Below are 20,689 nucleotides of genomic sequence, written 5' to 3'. Positions count from 1 at the left end.
GAAAATACTGAATAATAGCTCCAAAAATATTAATAATAAGGTAGGTGTTTTCTAATGTTTGGTTTTCAATAGTATAATATACATTTGGTTAGTGGAGATTTATTAGTAGTTGGTAATAGTGGATGTACGTGTTAGAAGTAACAATGGTAATAACATGCAAAAGAAAATCGATCTTCAGTTTCAAATTTGTATCCTTAATTACACAAGTGCCACTTTTCTTCCAGTTTATTTTCAATTCAATCTACCTACTGTATAATCAAACGGTACACAGGCTAATCTGCCTAATATGACAGAAAGTAAAATCCTAATGAAAATACAGAAATATCTTGGTTATCGAGGTTGTCATGAAAAATATCGCAATAATTGCAATAATCAGGATAAATAATTCTTGTAAGATGTGTGGTCATTGCCAAAAGATCTTTAACATCTATTAATTTAATTTTATATAGGGATAAAAAAAGGTAAGTGTTAAACGAGTTAAACAACTGAAGGTTCATTTAGGAAAACCAAGTATTCTTTAATCTTTGTTTATATACAGGGTGTCCAAGAAGTCCTTCCCTGATTACAGAAATTGATAACTCAGGCTAGAAATAAGATAGAAATATGAAACTGGTGTTGAATTGTTTACAAACTATAAAAGTTTTGGTCACATCAGTACACTTCCACATGAGCACTTTTGGTAGCACGTAGCACATCTAAGCGATATTCAATTTCCATCCACACATTAGCCAACATCACTGGAGGGATCGATGCAACGACTGTGGTTATTCGTTGCTGCAGGGTTTCAAGATCTGGTACACGTGTTCGGTAGACCTCATCCTTGACATAACCCCATAAAAAGAAGTCTAATGGGGTTATGTCAAGACAGCGTGGAGGCCAAGCTTTTGGTCCATCACGACCAATGTGTGGATGGAAATTGAATATCGCCTAGATGTGCTACGTGCTATCAAGGGTGCTCATGTGGAAGTGTACTGATGTGACCAAAACTTTTATAGTTTGTAAACAATTCAACACCAGTTTCATATTTCTATCTTATTTCTAGCCTGAGTTATCAATTTCTGTAATCAGGGAAGGACTTCTCGGACACCCTGTATAAGGAATACATAAGAAGAAATAAATATCCACATGTAATTCAGGCAGGCGAACACTTGTCACTCTTCGCTTTCTAGTGGATAGCATGTGTGCCTTTGACGCATGTGGTTCCGGATTCGATTCCTGGTGAGAGAGCACAAAAATCTAGTTTCACAACCATTCACTTTCATTAATTATTCATCTCCTTTAGCCTAAAGGGCATAATCATGAAACGTCAACGACGGCAAGCAGTTACTGCTGACTGGTGAGCAGAACCATCGGATAAAAATGAAATGCGACACGAGAGCTACCTGGAGAGTGGAGAATAGAACTAAATGTAATTCTGATTTCATATCCAGTGGACAACATCCCGCTGCCACAATAATTTGAATTTAGAGCACAATAATTGGAATTTTCATAGCAAAATTATAATCCACGATTGCAGTAATTATTATGGAATTTCATTATTCCCAAGATGATCTAAGTAATATTCTTATAGCACGATTAACGAAACAACTGGAAATCACAATGTGCTTCAGCTGCAATTGGACCAGGTATTATATACCATATAAATATTAGAGAAGTCAGAATTTGGCGAAAATTTATCAATTGCTCATAGACTTTATGAAAGCGTATGACTGTTAAGAGAGAAAGGGTTACATCATTTCGGAAAGATTTGGAATTCCAAGGAAGATTATAAGATTACTAAAGGCAACAGTAAGATAGACCATATAAACAGGGTAAAAGTCATTAAACTCTTTTAGGACATAATAACCTGAAGAAAGAGGATGTTTTTATCATATCTACTCTCTGATTTTCCTTTAGAATATACAATCAGAAAAATTAGGAAAAGAAGACTAACGATGAACGACCTTAACAATTTGCTTATGTGAGCAGACAAATAAAGGTAGAAGGAGGTGATGTAAAATAGTAAAAGAAATATGAATATTCTTTTAAAACTATGTTACACAATTAGGCTGGAATTAACGTAGAAAGGGTTAAGTAAATGGGAATCATTTAATCTAGATGATGAAAGCATTCTAATTGATAGTAATACGGTAAAGGATCAACAGATTTAAATACGATTCAAATACTTAAGCCCGTGTAACAAATGAAAAATGAAGTTTGGGAATAAATTAAAAGTTGATTGATGTCCTTTTCGGTAAAAGATTTTGTGGAAATAGGTGTTCTAACCTTAATTTCACTTGCTTGACAAAGAATAAGATTTAATAGCATTCGTTTGTTTCTGCGTCTATGAACTAAGTTCATTAAGCCATAGTTAGTTATTAGAGAGTAAATGTCGGAAATAGAAAATTTCTTTAAAGCAGGATTCCTGCTGTAATAAGAAATGCGTTCCATATCAATAGTGGGTGGTAATTGTTGATATCCTGCGGTTACAGAAAACAGACAAAATTTTTCATCTTTAGATATAAAACTGTTTTGCAGCTTTTTAAAAACTTGGATAAAATGATGATTGAATGCGAATAAAACTATTTTTAAAAAGTGTAGCTTAATTTAGTTGTATATGTGTAAACTAAATTTCAGTTGTATGATTTTACTTTCTATAGATTTCTTTCTCTACCCAGTTTCGGACTTTCTCCTAAAGCCTTAATCGCTGTTGCTGTAAGTACGACAAAGATTGATAAAATCATTAAAAAATGAAAAGAAATAAAATCGCCAGGACACAATAATATGAGAAACATTCAATGTAGTTCGTGGATGATGAACGTTAAGCCATAGAAACAGTGCGCCCAGACTGTAGATCCCTTTTTGTCTATTGGTGGTTGAAAACATTCTGTGTATTTTTGTACCACTGTTCACTGTTTACCATTTAATCGCTTCTTCCCTTATCTGTATCAAGTTTTCGATAAATTAACAGAAAAACTAAATTTTGGAAGAGATTGAATATAACATTGTGGTGACTTAATTTTCATTTTTGGCAGGAAGTGAAGTTTTTGAACTCTTTTCTCTTGATTTGCTTTCTTTGTGTCCGAGTGTATGTGTGTTCGGACATACCTGAAACGAGGTGTTTATTTTGGATATGTGAGTGTTTTTTTTTTTTTTTTTTAACATACTGTTCTGAAATCCTTGACCTGGAATAGAGACAACTGATAAAGCAATAGAGAAATGAAAAAGAGACAGGGATTGTCTAAAATAAGGATCCACGAATAAACTCATCTTTATTAAAAAATGTCTTAAAATATAATTTTATTCTTATTTATATCTAGACTGTTGCCATATATGATCATTCATAATATCGATTTCCAATTATCATTCCTGAAAGCTTTTCCTGATTTTTTATATATATATATATATATATAACGATACGAGAATAAGAGTGAAACTACCTAAGGACAAAGGAAAGTCTATGATCTTCAAATCAAAATGTTTAAAAGAAAAGAAAGAGAAAAAGATTTTAAAAAAAATGTCGAATAGAAGTAACAATTTCTTTATTCAATTTTCATTAATATTAAAACGCTTCTCATGCATATACAAAATAATCAATCATTGATCACTAACAATGTTTTTAACAATAAAAACAGAATATGAGAATTAACTATAATTCATCCTTTCCTGGACGCAATTTACTTCGATGGTGTTCTTTTAATGGCAAAGAATCCCAAAACTCAATGTTGCCGATACCTTTCCTAGAGGCTTTCATGCTGATATCATAAGGCGATTTGATGTATAAATATTTTAAATCTGGTCCAGCTGTCATTGGTTCCCATGTTACAGTTCTTGGCGAAGAGGGAATTCTGAAAAATTCATAAAATTCAAAATATATGTTCCTTGATTTGTATGCAAAGCCAAGTTTTTACATTTAGTATTTACAAATTAGAAGTTGAACTCAATAAAAACAATCAACGTCATATTTTAACAAAACCTTAAACACCCGTAACTTTTATTCTGTATATTCGGTTGGCAGTGGCACCCTTAAAAGCAAATAGACCAGAAAAGTGTTTTAAATTTGAACTTGGTTAAATTATCATATATTTGATTCCAATGACTTTTACTGCAAAAATAAGTAATTCTTCTGCATACTATCACTTTCAATTGAAATTGTGAAAATTAAATCTATTGTACAGAATGGTTTACGCTAACGATTAATTCTTAAAATTTGTATTATTTTAATTTGCACATGACATGTTTTATTTACCAATCTTTTTTCGACCTTGTTCTAACTACTTAAATGGTTTTGCTTCACCTGCCAGCGATCCCTCAGTGAGCATTTAAATCTATGTTGCCTCCCTCAATCTATTCAAATTTTTAAAGTATTCGAAATTAGCGTTACTTTTAAATAACTTCTCTGTTTTTCGATAGAATTCAAACAAGCGTAACGTTCACATATGTCAAACCCACTGTGCTTCGGCTACTGCATGAGTATCAACATATAATAACCGACTAAAAGGTTAATAAAGTACATTTGTTGTATTTATACAAGACGTGTTTCATTCAGCTTTCGTGGTCTGACAACAAGTTAGAATTTTTATTTTTGGCTAAGGAAAAGATGCATTTTGTGCTTAGGTATGCGTTATTCAAAATGTTCTACTATGAAATTACTTTTTGCTATTACATCTCGAACTAATTAAACCAATGTTACAACTTTCATTCGTGCTTACCTTCGACTCGAATTAAACTTACTATATCATGGTAATAATTAATAGTAGGTATATGGAGGTCTTAAAAATATATTACATGACACTCATTAACAGTAATATCTACACAAAAATATTGCACAAGACGATTCAAGAGCTCCTATAATACAGTATGGTCCACATAAATGTAGGCTGATCAGGTAAAGATTATCACAGCCGCGCTACTTTTGTGTGGGTAATCCTGTATTAGAGTACCATTATTTTACAATATGTTTGTTAGTTTCCAATTTAACGCCCATTTTCAACATCAAGGTTATGGGACACGACAATCTATTTAGTTTTAGGAATGTAAGTCGGGTGAGAACAAAACTATCACCTTGTTTATACATATAAGTATATACAAATTCCTAATCCTCATACCTAGCTAAAATTGCAACTAGTATAAGTAAATCACGTTAAAATAATAGTGTTTCTGATATTTTTTTTTTAATCTAAACAAATAGTTGACTCAAGTATACGCTTAACCACTTTAAAGTGAAACAGTCTCTCGTGGTCAGAAAGCCTTTCAACTAATGTGAAACATACAACGCCATGTATGTCTCCCAATCTTCACTTTTAATTACAAATGTTTGTTCAATTAAGCTTTGGAGAAACAGAGAAAAAAGCTTAAAGAAAGAGTAAAACAACAAACAGACGATGTGAGGCTTAAAAGAAAGAATAAAGTTATATATAAACATGTTAAGGAAACAGGACACGATGTTGATTAGGAAAAGGTTTAAACTAGAGGAGGAGAAAAGAGAATTGAAACATAATAAGAAAATGGAAACAAGTGTGAAGGATTAAGAGAGACAGAAATGAAAGATTAATGAACTGTACAAATGGACTTTAAATACATGAATTATAGGATAGGTGGTTAGAACGAATGGAAGGATAAAATCACGAATATGAAAAATTAATAAGAGAAGCAATAAAAATAAAGTTATATGATAGAACATTGAATTGAGAGGAAACTTCAAAATTAACTGATATTGGAATAATTTATTAAAATAATGATAATAATAATAAAAGAGAAAAGTGAAAATAATAATGATTATAAAAAACAGTTATAATAAAAATTTAAAATGAAACTTTAAATTATAGCTTATTGTTACATATTAAAAATTTAAAATTATAAAATAAAACAATTAAAATTTTTACAGCAATAATAATTTAATATTATGAAGATATTTTTGCCAGTTAACGTCTGATGAAGATAACGTTAAGCTATTGAAACTGTTACGACTTATTTTCAATTTAATAAATAAGAATATACTCTAGTCAGAAAAGTATTAATTATTTGAGCAATATATGAAACAGGAGAGTGACCAAAAGACTTCCCGACGACGATCATGATACCGATGACTAAGAAATCGAACCCAAAGAGATGTGACGATTATAGAACTATTAGTCTCATATCTCATGCAGCGAAAAGTTTGCTTCGAATTCTGAAGAGAAGGCTATATGAAAGAACAAACGAAAAAATTGAGGAGGAACAGTTCGGATTCAGCAGATGTAAGGGTACAAAAGACACAATTGGATTATTAAGGGTGATCGGTGAAAGGTTTATAGAGAAAGGGAAAAAGGTGTGTGGTATTTATTGATCTAAAAAAAGCTTTTGACCACGTAAATTGGGAATTGTTGTTGCAAGTCCTAAAGAAGGTTGGGTTGGAAAGGAAAGATCGAAGACACATGAGAAAATTATATATGAACCAACAAGTAAGTGTTAGAATAGGGGAGTAAATAACAGAGGAGAGTGTAATTGGGAGGGGAGTTCGACAGGGATTCTGTGTCTTGTCAATATTATTTAATATCTATCTAGAAGAGATAGTGAAAAAGAGCCTACAAAATTGTGCTGCTCTACCTTTCAGGTACTTGCAAAGATGTTTTAATGATTTACTTTGTTAATTATTTCTCTGTTTTATAAGTTTATTTATCAAGATGCAACCGTATTATGAATCTGCACGTGAAATTCTAATGCAGACTCCAGTGAACGCAATTATTTCATTTCGTGAATTAACACTTCTTTGAAACAACACCGAGGAAGAAAAAGTAAATAAAAATTTTACCGAGGAAGAAAAAAAAGTAAATAAAAAATTTACAATATGAATGTCTTTCACAAGGATCTTATAAACTTTCATTTGTTAAATCATTATAAGGCATGGGGTGCATGAGGGTAAAGATCAAAATGGCGGCAGATGTTAAATCCGTGTTTCGCTAATGTGAACAATTAATACTTAGTTATCTACATTATGTAAATGATTTAAAAAGTCAATCAATGAAGTACTAGTGTCTGTGTGAACTATATGTGCAGTGTAAAATGTAAATAAACAACAAAAAGTTAAAAAAAAAAAAATAGATGACAAGACACCTTGTTAATTAATAACAAAATACTATCAGTTTTGATTTTATATTGTTCACGTGTGTTATAGCAGATCAAATAGTGATAAGTTATATTTTTTCGTATATATTTTTGCTTAAATAACCCTCTTCTTATAAGGTAAGATTAATTTTTCTTTTTTGTTATTTTGTTAACAAAGTGCAAAGATAAAATGTTAGTGAACAAGGAAGTTCACAATCTCAAGATCACGACGGACGACATGATAGTAACCAGTAGTAATAATGTAAATGAATCTGATAGTGATTCAATGGAAGTAACAGAACAACTTTCAAAAGCAAATCAAAATAAGCTTATTTCTGATATAAAAGGGAAAAATAAAAATATCATATATAACAAGGTAGGAGACAACGGGTCAGAAGGACATTCGTCTACGGCACACATTAATAATGAACCATCAGTGGCTAACAAATATAATGACATTCACAAACTTCCATACATTGTATTCCTCAAAGTCAAAGAAACAGGACCCACTCACCCGATGGCGATTAGTCGCATATTATACCTTGTCGACATTCCGGGCATTAGTAAATTCAAAAAAATAGGTCGATATCTCAAGAAAATCCAATTCATAACCGCGCACGATGCAAATGCTTTTCTTGATAATGACGTACTAACTTCAAGCAAATGGCAAGCGTATATCCCAAACCATGTCGTAGTAAAGGGGGTCCAAGAAGACATCCCCTTGCAGGACTTAACTAGAGACATAGAATCAGAAAAAGAAATTATATCAGTAAAACGAATTCACCATACCTTGCCTGATGGCACCAAAAAACCTACCCAAACGTTAGTAATTACCTTTGGAGCACAAACCTTACCACTTGATATTGCCTTATATTATCAAAAAATTACCGGTCGAGTCTTACATCCCGGCAATCAGACAATGCAAGCAATGCTGGCGGTATGGACATTTGACCTCCCAGTGTAAGGATAAACATATTAAGTGTAGTAAAGGTGGTGAATCACATAATAGAGAGCATTGTTCAAACTCACCTAGATGTTTACATTGTTTACAACCACATGAGGCAAATGTACAAAACTGTGCGGAACGGTTGACAAAAATCATAAACCTTATGGCAACAAAAAACATATCATATATCGAAGCTTCACAACAACTCCCAAAATCAACGTCTCGACCATTACAATATAGTACCGCTGTGTCATCTAAAATGAGCTCATCTATTGTTGGTACATCTCTCTCAATTAACAATACCCAATATATACCTTCATCCTCATTCCAGGATAACAGGGTAACAATCTTTCCTCCCCCAACATTAGGAACAAATACTTTAGATGGTCCTCCAGAAAAAAGAAAAGAAGCCTACCCTAACATAAACTCAAAACGAATTCAAAAGCAATACGGAATTGGTTAGAGATCTCTCCCACTCCACTAACATCAATAGTAACAGGATAAACAAGTCAACAAACTCCTTCTCAAACTCACAACAAGATAAAATGCATGCACCATCACAATTGGAAACACTTGATTATTTGATACTCAGCATGATGCTTATAATCAAACAACAAAATCTAAATCTTTATATAAATCTCAACATATTTCTATGAAAAAAATAACAGCCATACAACAAATACTCCAACTTTCACTTGGTATAGATTCCCCAAATGACATCGTTAATTCAATCATGCAACAAATTTCCCAAATGTTTGATTAACCGCTATGGACATAACATATTCTAATGTATTCACGGTTCTTCAATGGAATATGCAGAGTTTTCGGAGAAAATGGTATGCTTTAAAATTTCTTATATATCTTTTCCAACCTCACATTATACTACTTCAAGAAACTTGGTCCAAGCCAATATATCCTATACACATACCTGATTACAATCTTATTGAACAAATAAGAGCTGATGGATATGGGGGATAGCTGTGGGGGTACACAAAAGTCTCTCATACAAAAATATTCCTATTTCTCTCCCTCATATACATTATGCAACTCAATTTTTAGCTATCGAACTTTCCAATTATAAAATAGTAAATATATACAGTCCTCCTGAAAAAATATTAAACACAAAACTGGCAAACTTTATTTACTTTTTACTAATAATTTTGACTTAATTGGAGCAGATGCAAATCTAAATCTAAATTGTGGGATAATACTCGAACTAATACTGCGGGATCAGAACTAAATTCGGCACTAAAAAGCTCAAATTATTTAATTCTGAATGATGTAACTCCGACTAGACTCACAAAGGAAAACTCTTCAGCACCGGATGTAACTATCATTAAGAAAGATAAATATATACATTCTGATTGGATAGTATATTATGACACCTTTGGAAGTGATCACTATCCCAATATTACCATAAGAGGACTTTTTGTACAATTTACACACCTCTCCTTTCAACCAAAATAAATTGGCAATAATATACAAAAGAAACCGATACTGTCATCCCAAAAGAAAATAATACAGACATTGAACCTTTGATGTCACAGATTTTGCATGCTTCGGATGTTTCACAACTTAACAACCTAAAACCACAAAGTCCAAGAAAAAGTACATATACAAATCCCCGCACCCGGCCTGGTGGAATCTAACCTGCCAAAATGGGTTAATAAACGTACAATTGCTTTACGTGTACTTAGAAGGTCTAATTCAAAAACAGATTTTCTGTATTATAGAAAGATAAATGCTCAGACAAAAAAATCTTAAATACAGAAAAACGTCAATATTGGAAAGAATTTTGCAATAGCCTAAGTTTTCATACCTCATCTTCTCAAGTTTGGCGTTTTTTTTTTCGAAATAGGAAACCACTTGATTCCCCATCCTCATATGGTACCTTGAAGAATGTAGATGAATGGGGACCTTATTTCATACAAAATTAACTCCTCCATATACTAACAATTCCCGAAGTGTCCTAATCCAATATATGACTGGAAAGGAACCAACCAAACTCGAGGATTCTTTTACATTAGATGAATTAAATCATGTATTAGGAAAAAAATCTACACCAAGTTTAGACAAAATACGGTACACACACTTAATATACTTATCTCATAAAGGAAAAACTCGTTTATGTGAAATCTTTTAATTACATTTGGAATACATCAATTATACCTAATATTTGGAAAAATTATGCCATTGTCCCTATAAAAAAACCTATAGGTTCTGCAGATAGTTATCTCCCCATCGCATTAGCGTCATGCGTTCAAAAAGTATTTAAACAGCTACTTTTAAACAGATTAAATTGGTTCATTGAACACAATCAACTATTTCCTAAAACCATATGTGGTTTTAGAAAAAACTTATCAACATTAGATGCACTTGGAAATTTAATAATGGATATTTTGCTGCCTTTCAAACACGTCAATATCTAATACTATTATCAATTGATTTTTCAGCTGCATATGACACTATTATACATGAAAGTTTAGGTTTTTACATGAATAAGTTCTACATCCCCCAAAAATTCATTCGTATAGTCCACAACCTCCTCATTAACAGAAGGATTTACATAAAAATTGGAAACTATATTAGTACACCTAGAGAAACTTCAGGGGGATTCCACAAGGCAGTAAATTAAGCCCTATGCTATTTAATATATACATTCTAGACTTAATTAACACTCTAAGTCAAGAAACTCATCTCCAATTCAATATCTTTGCAGATGATCTGATTCTTTTCGTCAAAACATATGACATACAATCAGGTCTTCAACACCTACAAAAGGGACTTAAAATTTTAACTAATTGGAGTGATCAAAATGGTCTATCGATAAATTGGCAGAAATCCAGCCTCATCAATTTTACACGTGAAAAGCAATCCTCCCATTCACCTTCAATTTAACGATACTAGTATTAAACAAACACACCATATCAAGTATTTAGGTTTACATTTACATGAAAAGCTGAAATGGCAGCTCAACAATGAGGCTTCAAAATTCTTTAAACTATTTATTGGCCTAAATTCAAACAAAATGGGGGTAGCCACCCTTCAATTTTGTACACAATATATAAGTAGTGTTTAGAAATTAATGTATGGTTCGATTTTTTTTCCCATACCACAAGATAATATCAACTCGTTAACTGACATTCAGTACAAAGGTCTAAAATTAATTTTCTCACAACCGAGTTTCTGTTCAAAAAATGCTTTACTAGAAGAAGCCAAAACCATCCCAATAGATTTACAAATAAGGCAACAAGCTTATACGTGTATTCTTTCACGACTTGCAGTAACAGGATTACCGCTCATAGAAAAGCTACATCAGATGGTACATGATAATGAATTAAAAAAAAAATACCGTATTATAAAAGACTCCCGTGGATTTTTGAGGTTTATTTGAATTTAAGACATATACAAGATCAAATATCAAAAGTACCGTTATTATCCTGCTTCTGTGTTTCATACAACACTGTCTCATCAAAAATTGTACCCATCATTCCATGGCATCCTACCAAATTATCGTATGATCTTTCCTCCAAGATAGTACCAGCAATTTGGCAATCATACATTGACAGACTTCCAGCAAATACTATGATAATCTGTACTGACGATTCAAAAACTCAGAACATGGTTCTATTTACATACATCAAGAACAAAAAAAGATAAAATATAAACTTCTGGCATACACCTCTATTTATGAAGCAGAAACATTTGCTATAAGGCAAGCATTACTTTATGTAAAAGCAAACCGATTTAATAAAGCTTGTATTTGCTCTGATGCTCTTAGTGTTTTGCACAGCTTATCCTCCATACATTGGAATAAACAATCAACTTGGCTTCAATTACAAATTAAAAGTATCATACTATCCCTCAACTCTAATTGAGTAGAAATTCATTTTATATACACGAAAGATCATAATAACATAACTGTTAATGAATTAACTGACAGCATCCAAACTAGCAGCTCGAGACGGCTTATCTGCAAACATAAAACTTCCATACCACAATTTTATGCCTATTATCAAAGAAAAACTTAAAATATACTTATACCAATATAGACAAAAAATCAGGATGGGCTCAGGTATATATTATTGGAACATCACAGATCCACAAACTACTAAAACGTGGGATCAAATTCAACACTGAAAACGCTCAGAAATTATAAATCTTTTTAAGCTTCGACTATATACGGAACTAACACCAGCTCAATTATATAAAATCAATAACAAAGACCCCTTGGATGTTGGTGTGGGGATGAAAAGGCCGATATAGATCATATTATTTTTAACTGCTCTTCCACTAGTAAATATAGAAACATTCTAATTGACGTAATCACGAAATATCATGGCATTGGTCCACACAAGGTCCAAAATCTTTTGTCATTAAATAATGCAAAAATCAATAAAGCTCTACCGGTACTATTTTTCTTACAAATTAACAATGTCAATATTTTAAAAAAATCGACTAAAAAGACTGGAAATTACAATAATGACATATAAACTTCATTTTTATGTACATTATATTTTTGTTGTAGTTTTAATCCGGTGGAAAATATATATATAATATTTCAATCACAAAATCTTTGGTAACAATCCTATAATTAGTCACAACAATGTAAGGTAATTATTTCACCGGATACTCAGCAAGTGTATAAAATTTTGTACAACTTTGTGTAAGCACATTTCTAGTGTTGTTGGCGAGACGGATTTTAACATCTGCGCCAGTATAAAACACCTCTTTGGAGGTGATCAAGATCATTATAAATAAACGAGTCGCTCGGATAAGAGATGGCTCTGTAAACACTAAGTATTGGGGAGCTTTGCTCTCAATTTTTATTCAATTTTTATTGTTTATAATTCATTATTTTTGACAATTTTACTATTCGTGACAATATTAATACACTGTTTTTCAATTTTAATATATTCATGCACCGCTTATCCTTTCTTATTACGTTAACGGTGTGATAAACAATTATATTTCAAACAGGTAAATTCGACCATTTTGGCACGTGCCATTTTAGTACATATGCTTACTTCAAACAAATTTGATTTAAAACAAATCTAGTGAAATAGTCCACAAGATTCTACGGCTGGGACTTCCATTATAAATCTTCCGAAAGGGAGATAACTGAAACTGAACTGAAACGAGTCGCTGAAGAGAATCAAATACCAGGTTTCAGCTAATAATTAAAGGTAATTTTCCTGTTGTTTCTTTAAATATTGATATTATGGTGTTAAACAAAGAAAACATGATGGAAGACTAACACGCTACGCTTCGGGGATTTGCTTTCCCGCCTCGTTACAATCCTCCGATGTTTAATATAACCTAGACAATTGCGATTTAACGAAAGTTTTAGTAAATTTCGTTACTGACAAAGGACTCTGTTTAGCAGAAGGAGTCCAGTTATTTTTTCTAAAAAATGTTAGAATTTCGGCAGTTTCTGTCCACATTAGGTTAGTTCAGGTCAGGTTAGTTTAGGTTAGGTTACTTTACGTTAGATTATATTAGCGCAGTAGTCCGGCACAATTTTCGAAAAACTTATACAATTTTGCTTATTTCTAATAATATTATGTTAATTTCAGTTAGTTCAGGTTACTTTAAGTTAGTTTAGTTTAGGTTAGGTTAGATTTGGTTAGGTTATGTTAGGTCTAAGCACTTGCATCTTCCATTTCTCCCGTAAATTTTGTATTTTTTACGTATTTCTGAACCCCGTCTGCTAAACATTCACCTTGATAAACGTAGGGAGAATATTTCATATGCCAATATAGGAGTGCTGAACATTGCAAGCTTTTTAGAAATTCTCAACTAAAGCATATGATATTGGTCACTTTCAATGCTTACAAAGTTCTTAGTCTTCAGAAATAATGCAGAATTGCACCGTGCAATGATAATCTGTGAACCTGCACCTGAAATAAATTCTGATATTAAGGAAATGGTAATCAATTGAGTCCGGTGTATGACGTATGAATAAATGTTTCTATAAAGTATACGAGAATAATTATTATATGTATACGTGAAACGAAGTTTTTAATGCTATTATGAGTTGAAACTATGGAAACTGAAATGGTGTATGGTGACAATGTAAGAATATGCGCATGGATTCTTACAATTGTAGAGGACTAATACTTCAATTTTCCAAAGCCATTGCTGTACGATCAAAATAAGCTGATATTTCCAAAGAAGTTGCTCACTCCTATTGGTAATACAGACTGACATATCCATCCCTTCTCTACTACTACTACTACTACCACTACTACTATGATAACAAAACTAACGCCGTTCATAAATTGTAGAGGAAGAATAGGGGATCTATTCGGTTGCATGTATTAATCTTGTATTCAATTTTCTAACTTGTTGCTGTATTCACATTGAGATTAACAATATAAGTAACTGTATATGGTTTTATCATAAAATCTGTGGTTATTTACTAATTGCAGTCATAGTATGTGTATTTAGCTCCATGAGGTTCTGGATAATATTTAAGTTATGTTTCGGTTTTACTTTTTCCACCGAACGTTGTTAGAAAATAGTACCATGTTCTGCACTACATTCCATTCCGAATCTGGAATCAGATAATTATAAAATTTTCCCCAGAAGAGGGTGGCGACTACTGGGCTGGGATTCGTGGGATATCTCGTGGTGTACTGCGAGGGAATGAAATTATTAAATCGGAAAAAGTTGCGCATAAAAATTATTTGTATCTACATCTCCAACGACGTGGAGTCCCGTATTTCGTGAGAAGTGGGATAGAGGAGGCTGCAGATCCCCTGTCTTATTTTGCGCGATCTGCCATGGACGACGCGAAGGAGAGAGGGGCAGGACAAAATGAAGACGGCACTTCAGTAGAGATAGAATGATTAGATATATACGGTTTGCAGATGATATGGCGCTTGTTGTGGAATCTGAAGAGACAATCAATAAAATTTTAGAAAACTTGAAGAAAGGCTGTGAAGAATATTTGATGAAAATACGTTAGAAAGACAAAAGCCACTATTGAAGACAATAGGTAATATTGAACAGTTATAAAACTATTTAAAATGATATGGATCATGAAATTCATCCTAAGTCAAATATAGAAGTAGGAGGGGAGAAAGTAGAACAGGTGACTAGACTAGTTTTCGATACCTGGGTAGCATAATAAGTCATGATATGAAGTGTGAACGTGAAATAAAAGCAAGGATAGGAATGGCGAAATAAGCTTTTGGACGAAGAAAATATTACTTCGTGAGATCTTGAATAAAGAGTTGAGAAAAAAAAAAAACTCATAAAATGCTTCGTGTGGTGTATTGTTCTGTACGGGTCAGAAACATGGACATTACGCAACAATAATGAAAAGAATTTGGAGCTTTCGGAATGTAGGTGTGGATAAGAATGGAAAGAATTAGCTGGGTCGAGCGGAAGACGAATTAGAGTGTCTTAGAAACGGTGGGGGAGAAAAAATAATTGTAGACATTATTAAGAAGAGGAAGAGAAACTGGTTGGGACATTGGCTAGAAAGGAACTGTATTATGAGAGACGTGCTAGAGGATATAATGACAGGAAAGAGAGGGAGGGGGCGAACGAGACTACAATTAATGGACGATATCAAACCAGAAAAATCGTAATTGAAAACTAAAAGGTTAGCGAAGACCGTGGAGCATGGAAGCTTGTCAGTTTCGGCAAGTAATTTGCACTCTCAAGGTATCTATGATGATGATGATTATAAAATGAACCTTTTGCTGCCAAGTAATTTTAATGTTAAGTAAATTTAATTTAAAAAATATATATTTGCATTAGCATGAACAAACAAACAAACAAAATTCACCATTTAAGGCAATAGTTAATATTGAACACTCATAAAACTATATAAAGTATGATTAAAATATGGATCATGAAAATCATCCTAAATTAAGAATCACTTCTAATTTTATTGATGTGATTAAGTTACAAATGTATATTAAGAAAATATAGTATAAAAGTTGATCATTAAATTCAAAATACTAAAATCAACACTATAGAAAAGACTTGTAGCTCGCTATTTTTTGTTTTCGGAAGGGGGAGAAGGAAAATGAAATTCCTTGAAAAAAAAGTATTTACGTTTATCATATGTTTAATATGAATGGTCTATTATCATGTAGTACTAATGTCATCTTGTACTAATGGTAAACACATTTAGCTTTTCATATTTACTAAATGAATTCAAATATTTATTTCCCAATGAGATTATCTTGCAGATCACCGTGAAAAATAAAATACAACTTACCCTGTCTTTGCGAAGCTAGTCCATAAATCAAGCAGCACCTCGGACATTTCTTTATCCGGTCCAGAGTCATCCACATTTGCTATATACACTGGACAATCAATGACATATCGAATGTCGTCAGCGTGACTCACTCCTTTAAAATAAATAAATGAAAATGACATGAAATGTAATGAACAATCCCATGAATAAATATATCTAGGTATAATCTGCTTTCTAATTAACTGACTCTACGGTAATGTAGTATTATTTAAAGTACTGATACTACTTAATAATATTAATAATAAATTATCTAAAGTTATATTGAAAATTAATTTCAGAAAAGAGACTAAGTTTTTGTTGTTAACTATATATTACCTATAATAAAAAGGACTAAACAAGATGAACAACAGGGTTATGAACAAAATTACGTTGTAAATGAATATGATAAATAATGCTGAACATTGACTTCCAAATGTATAGGAACTTGTAAAACTAGATGTAATATAACAAAATTTGAAATATAATAATTCACCCTACGTTCAGATCCATCTCTTAGTTTTATTCCTGCAGATTACTTACAAAAACTTCATAATAAAATGCACTCTCAAGGTATTCTAAAACAGATTGTCTTCAAATCATAAAGAAGAAGAAATAAAACACAAAGGGGGAAGCGATTAGGAATTATATTTCTGTGCTTTTGGCATTTATGGTCATTTCAGCCAGTCATGAATGAGGAATGACGTCCCTCGGCAATTACACTATCCGGGAAGTGGATAATAGGGAAGAAAGGAAGAAGAAGGGATGAAATGGTCTGAGACCTTTATGTTAGGTACGATCCTGGCATTTGAATTGTAAGAATGAGGAAAATCCAGGAAAAGTCTCTCGGGGATGCACTGAAAAGGCTTTTACATCTTTCCGACCGAGTGTTCAACAAAATATGGGCAAGAGAAAGAAAGCTAAACTATTAGATGATCCTTATTTAATGGCTGCCATGATTCACTAGTAAAACATAGCGTTTTATGTTCAGTACCAAGTCATTCATAATACGGTGGTATATTACACGGTGCTATTTTTAGAAGTGCATCTATTTTGACCCAATGCATCATCCACAAAATATGACTTTTTTCGATTTATTATCATCTTTAACTTGAAGGACAAGGACAAAACTGTAGGGAATTACACTGAAGATTTCATTGTATTTTATTTACTTACTTATTTCAAATCTAAATCTAAATCAATGTAGTGTTTGGGCTAACCGTGCACTCGATAAACAAAGAAGGGTCAGCGCAAAGTCAGTAAAAAAAAAGCTCTAAAAGTAAAAAGTAGTTGAAAATACTTAAAACAAAATGTTTACTTGCTTTGTAATGGTGAAAGTTACTTTGAAACTAAATGGTTACAGAAAAACCTTTGTTTGTTTGTTTGTACATTTCTTCTAACTGATTAAAAATGGAAATTCAAATTCGTAACAATCACCATATTGTTACATCATCAATCTATTCAAGTAAAATTGTTTTATATTAATGATTTATAACTAAGGACGAAATAATTCATAGTTGATTATTTTCTGTACTTTTCAAATGTATTCAGTATTGCTGCGAAAATGAAAAATAAAGATAGAGAATTTTTTTTTTTTTTTTTTTTTTTTTTTAGTTTAAGACTGCAAAAATATTTACATATTCACGAATGTATTTTCAATTATGTATTTAAATACATTTAAAAATAAGTAACCATATTTCGTTACTGTTAAAAATATTATCAGTCAATATTCTCAAACACCCTACTTGAGATGTGTCATGCCAAAATGTATATTATTATAGCAACATAATTCCATTCAATGTATTTTTCCCTTAATTCTTTAAAACTTATAGTATACATTTACTTAGGTGAAAATATTCATTTTACAAATCTGAAAAGAGGCAATTACTAGAGATCTAATATTTCTATTAAAATATACATGAGAGTGGAGACAAGAATGGGCCTTGTTGCGTCTTGCAAAATTAGGTTGAACTATCCCGACGAAATTAAAAATTTGATGATATATTTTAAGAATATTGAATTGGTTTGTAGCTATATTACTACGATTATAGTGTTGATACTATGTTCAGTCTGATCTATGAGAAACTAATACGTATGATACATTTTGAAGCCATTCTGCTGTTGTGACAATGAGTGTGTTTTGGTCTCGATCAAGATGAAAGTTTCTATAAATTGACAAATAAACCCACTTTCGCAACATTTTTACGATTTTATTTTATTTTTTCCTCGTAAAACTATTTCTTCAGTATTTGTTAAAAGAAAACAAAGAAGGAACAATCTTGGGCACTTTTAAGCTGTGTTTGTAGGTTAGTGGACAACAAATCTTAACTAGAGAAGCTGATTTCTTGCAAAATTGTCAACAATCCGTAATACAGCGATGTATTTTAGTATTCAGAGCGAAAATGCAACAAATAAGGCTATTAAGAGATACGAAGTCTTCATTAGGATAGAATAAAAAGGCAACAAAGATTTATGTAAGACTTTTCTTGTGTTTTATGCATTTTTTTAAATAAAAATTCCCAGTTTCCAATTGAAATTGTTCTCCTTTACAATGTGAAATCATATATATGTCTGTTATATATAAATATTGAATATCACATATCGCGAAAAATCTTAGTTTCCTTTTCTGAAAAACTTAGCAACCGTATATCTCATGCATTAAAGTGCTTGTCGTTTCTCGTGGAAGAAAGGAAAGTTTATATATATAATGTACGTTTATTTAAAGAGATACATTAGAAACATTTCCTTCACGTTACTTTCTCACTACAGCATATCCTTCATTTCCATTTTCCTAAATTTCTATTGTTCAAATTTTTCATTACTTTCTTGCTCCCTGTCTTTCTAAAATAAAATTGTGTTGTAAGGTTTTTCATTATTTTCTCACTACAGTGTATCCTTAATTCCCACCTTCCTAAAGTAAAACTTTTACTGTGGAGTTCATCATTACTTTCTTGCCATACCACACCCTTTATCTCTATCTTTGTAAAGCAAAATTTGTGTTGTGGTGGTCTTTTCTATGCCTGCTCACTACAATATACCTTTTATTCCCATTTTCCGAAAGTAATATTTGTGTTGTGGAAGTTATTGCTTTCCCGCTGTAGCATATCCTTTATTTAAATCTTTCTAAAATAAACTTTGTGTTATGGAGTTTTCCTTAGCTTCCTTGCTACAACATTCACTTCATCCCCATCTTTCTAAAGTAAATATCATGTCGGAAGGGTCTTCATTACTTTCTCAGTAAAATATATTCTTTATTCCCATATTTCTGAAGTAAGATTTATGTTGTAGGGTTACTCATTACTGTCTTCTCCCTACAACATACTCTTTATTGCTATCTTCTAAAGTAAAAATTTGGTATGTTGGATTTTTTAGATCTCATGATTGATCGAAAGGAACTGTAAGTGGTATTCTAGTTCTTTATTTTCTGTTAGAAAATTCTTTACAAAGTTTCATGATTAATAAATTGCGTATATTCTTTCGATAAAATTTCAGTACAGATGTGCAATGGTAATTCAGTGTTTGAATTATTATAGTTTGAATTTTTACAGTACTGATTCAAAGTTGCAAAAGTGATTATTAACAATCTCGGACATGAGCGACAATGTGAGTGCATAAAAAGTATGACGTACATTATTAGAATCAAGCAAGTGTGACTTATAATATTGTTAAGTTATTACATTTGTTACTCCATACAATAACTCTTAAAATGAAGCTAAGTTTTGAATTCTGTTTCTTTTGCTCGTTAAGCCGTTAACATCTTAAAAGGTAATGGTAACTTATGTTCGTCCACTAGTCCACATGATAACACTTGAACGAAAGAGATGTTCTTAATTCTGTTTTTTTTTTTTTTCTTTCTTTCTTTCTTTTGCAATAGATAGCTAGAACGATCACCATTATCGAGATCGTTCTTCTTCTTGTTCACCTCAACTATAGGTTGGTGGGCAACATGCAAATTTTAAAACTTTTCTCTGTCTTGGAACAGTTGTTTTATACTTTGATAAGGTCTCTTCTTTGTAACCGTATCTAGATATTCTATCCTTGGTCTTCCTCTTCCTGGTTTTCCTTCTGTCTTTTCCTCTAACAACACGATGATCCAATCGGAGTGCCAAATAAAATGACCAAGCATGCTGTTTCTTCTTTTTCCTATTATCTTCATGATCTCTCGTCCTTCATTAGCTTCTTTTAGTACGTATTCGTTCCTTTTCTTTTCGGTCCATGATATGCGCAGCATTCTGCGCCAACACCACATTTCAAGTGCTTCCAGCTTGAATATTTCAGCTTTTCTCAATGTCCACGTCTCTGATCCATAAAGTGCCAGCTCCATACCAGGGTCTTAATAAATCGTTTACGAACGTCCAATGACACATTTCTTTATGTTATTAACGATCTCGAAGGAAAAGAGGACTACTAAGGTCAATTCGTTAACA

The 20,689-nt window shown here is 32.1% G+C and overlaps 1 protein-coding gene across 1 annotated transcript in view; it reads right to left on the bottom strand.

Moving 5' to 3' along the window:
* Positions 1-3,504: 3,504 nt before the first annotated feature.
* LOC145662603 (venom carboxylesterase-6-like) overlaps positions 3,505-20,689 on the bottom strand; it is an 86,146-nt gene continuing 68,961 nt past the window's right edge. The window contains exons 9-10 of the mRNA XM_081728319.1: positions 16,248-16,380; positions 3,505-3,827 (exon numbers count right to left, since the gene is read on the bottom strand). Coding sequence (XP_081584445.1) covers positions 3,629-3,827; positions 16,248-16,380 — 332 coding nt within the window. The 3' untranslated portion in view covers positions 3,505-3,628. The remainder of the gene's footprint in view (positions 3,828-16,247; positions 16,381-20,689) is intronic.

The sequence above is a fragment of the Thermobia domestica genome, chromosome 10, assembly GCF_964235325.1.
Source record: "Thermobia domestica chromosome 10, izTheDome1.hap1.1, whole genome shotgun sequence".
In the NCBI taxonomy this organism is placed as follows: domain Eukaryota; kingdom Metazoa; phylum Arthropoda; class Insecta; order Zygentoma; family Lepismatidae; genus Thermobia; species Thermobia domestica.
Note: the sequence above shows the minus strand (reverse complement) of the source record. Positions and strands in the feature narration are given on the sequence as shown.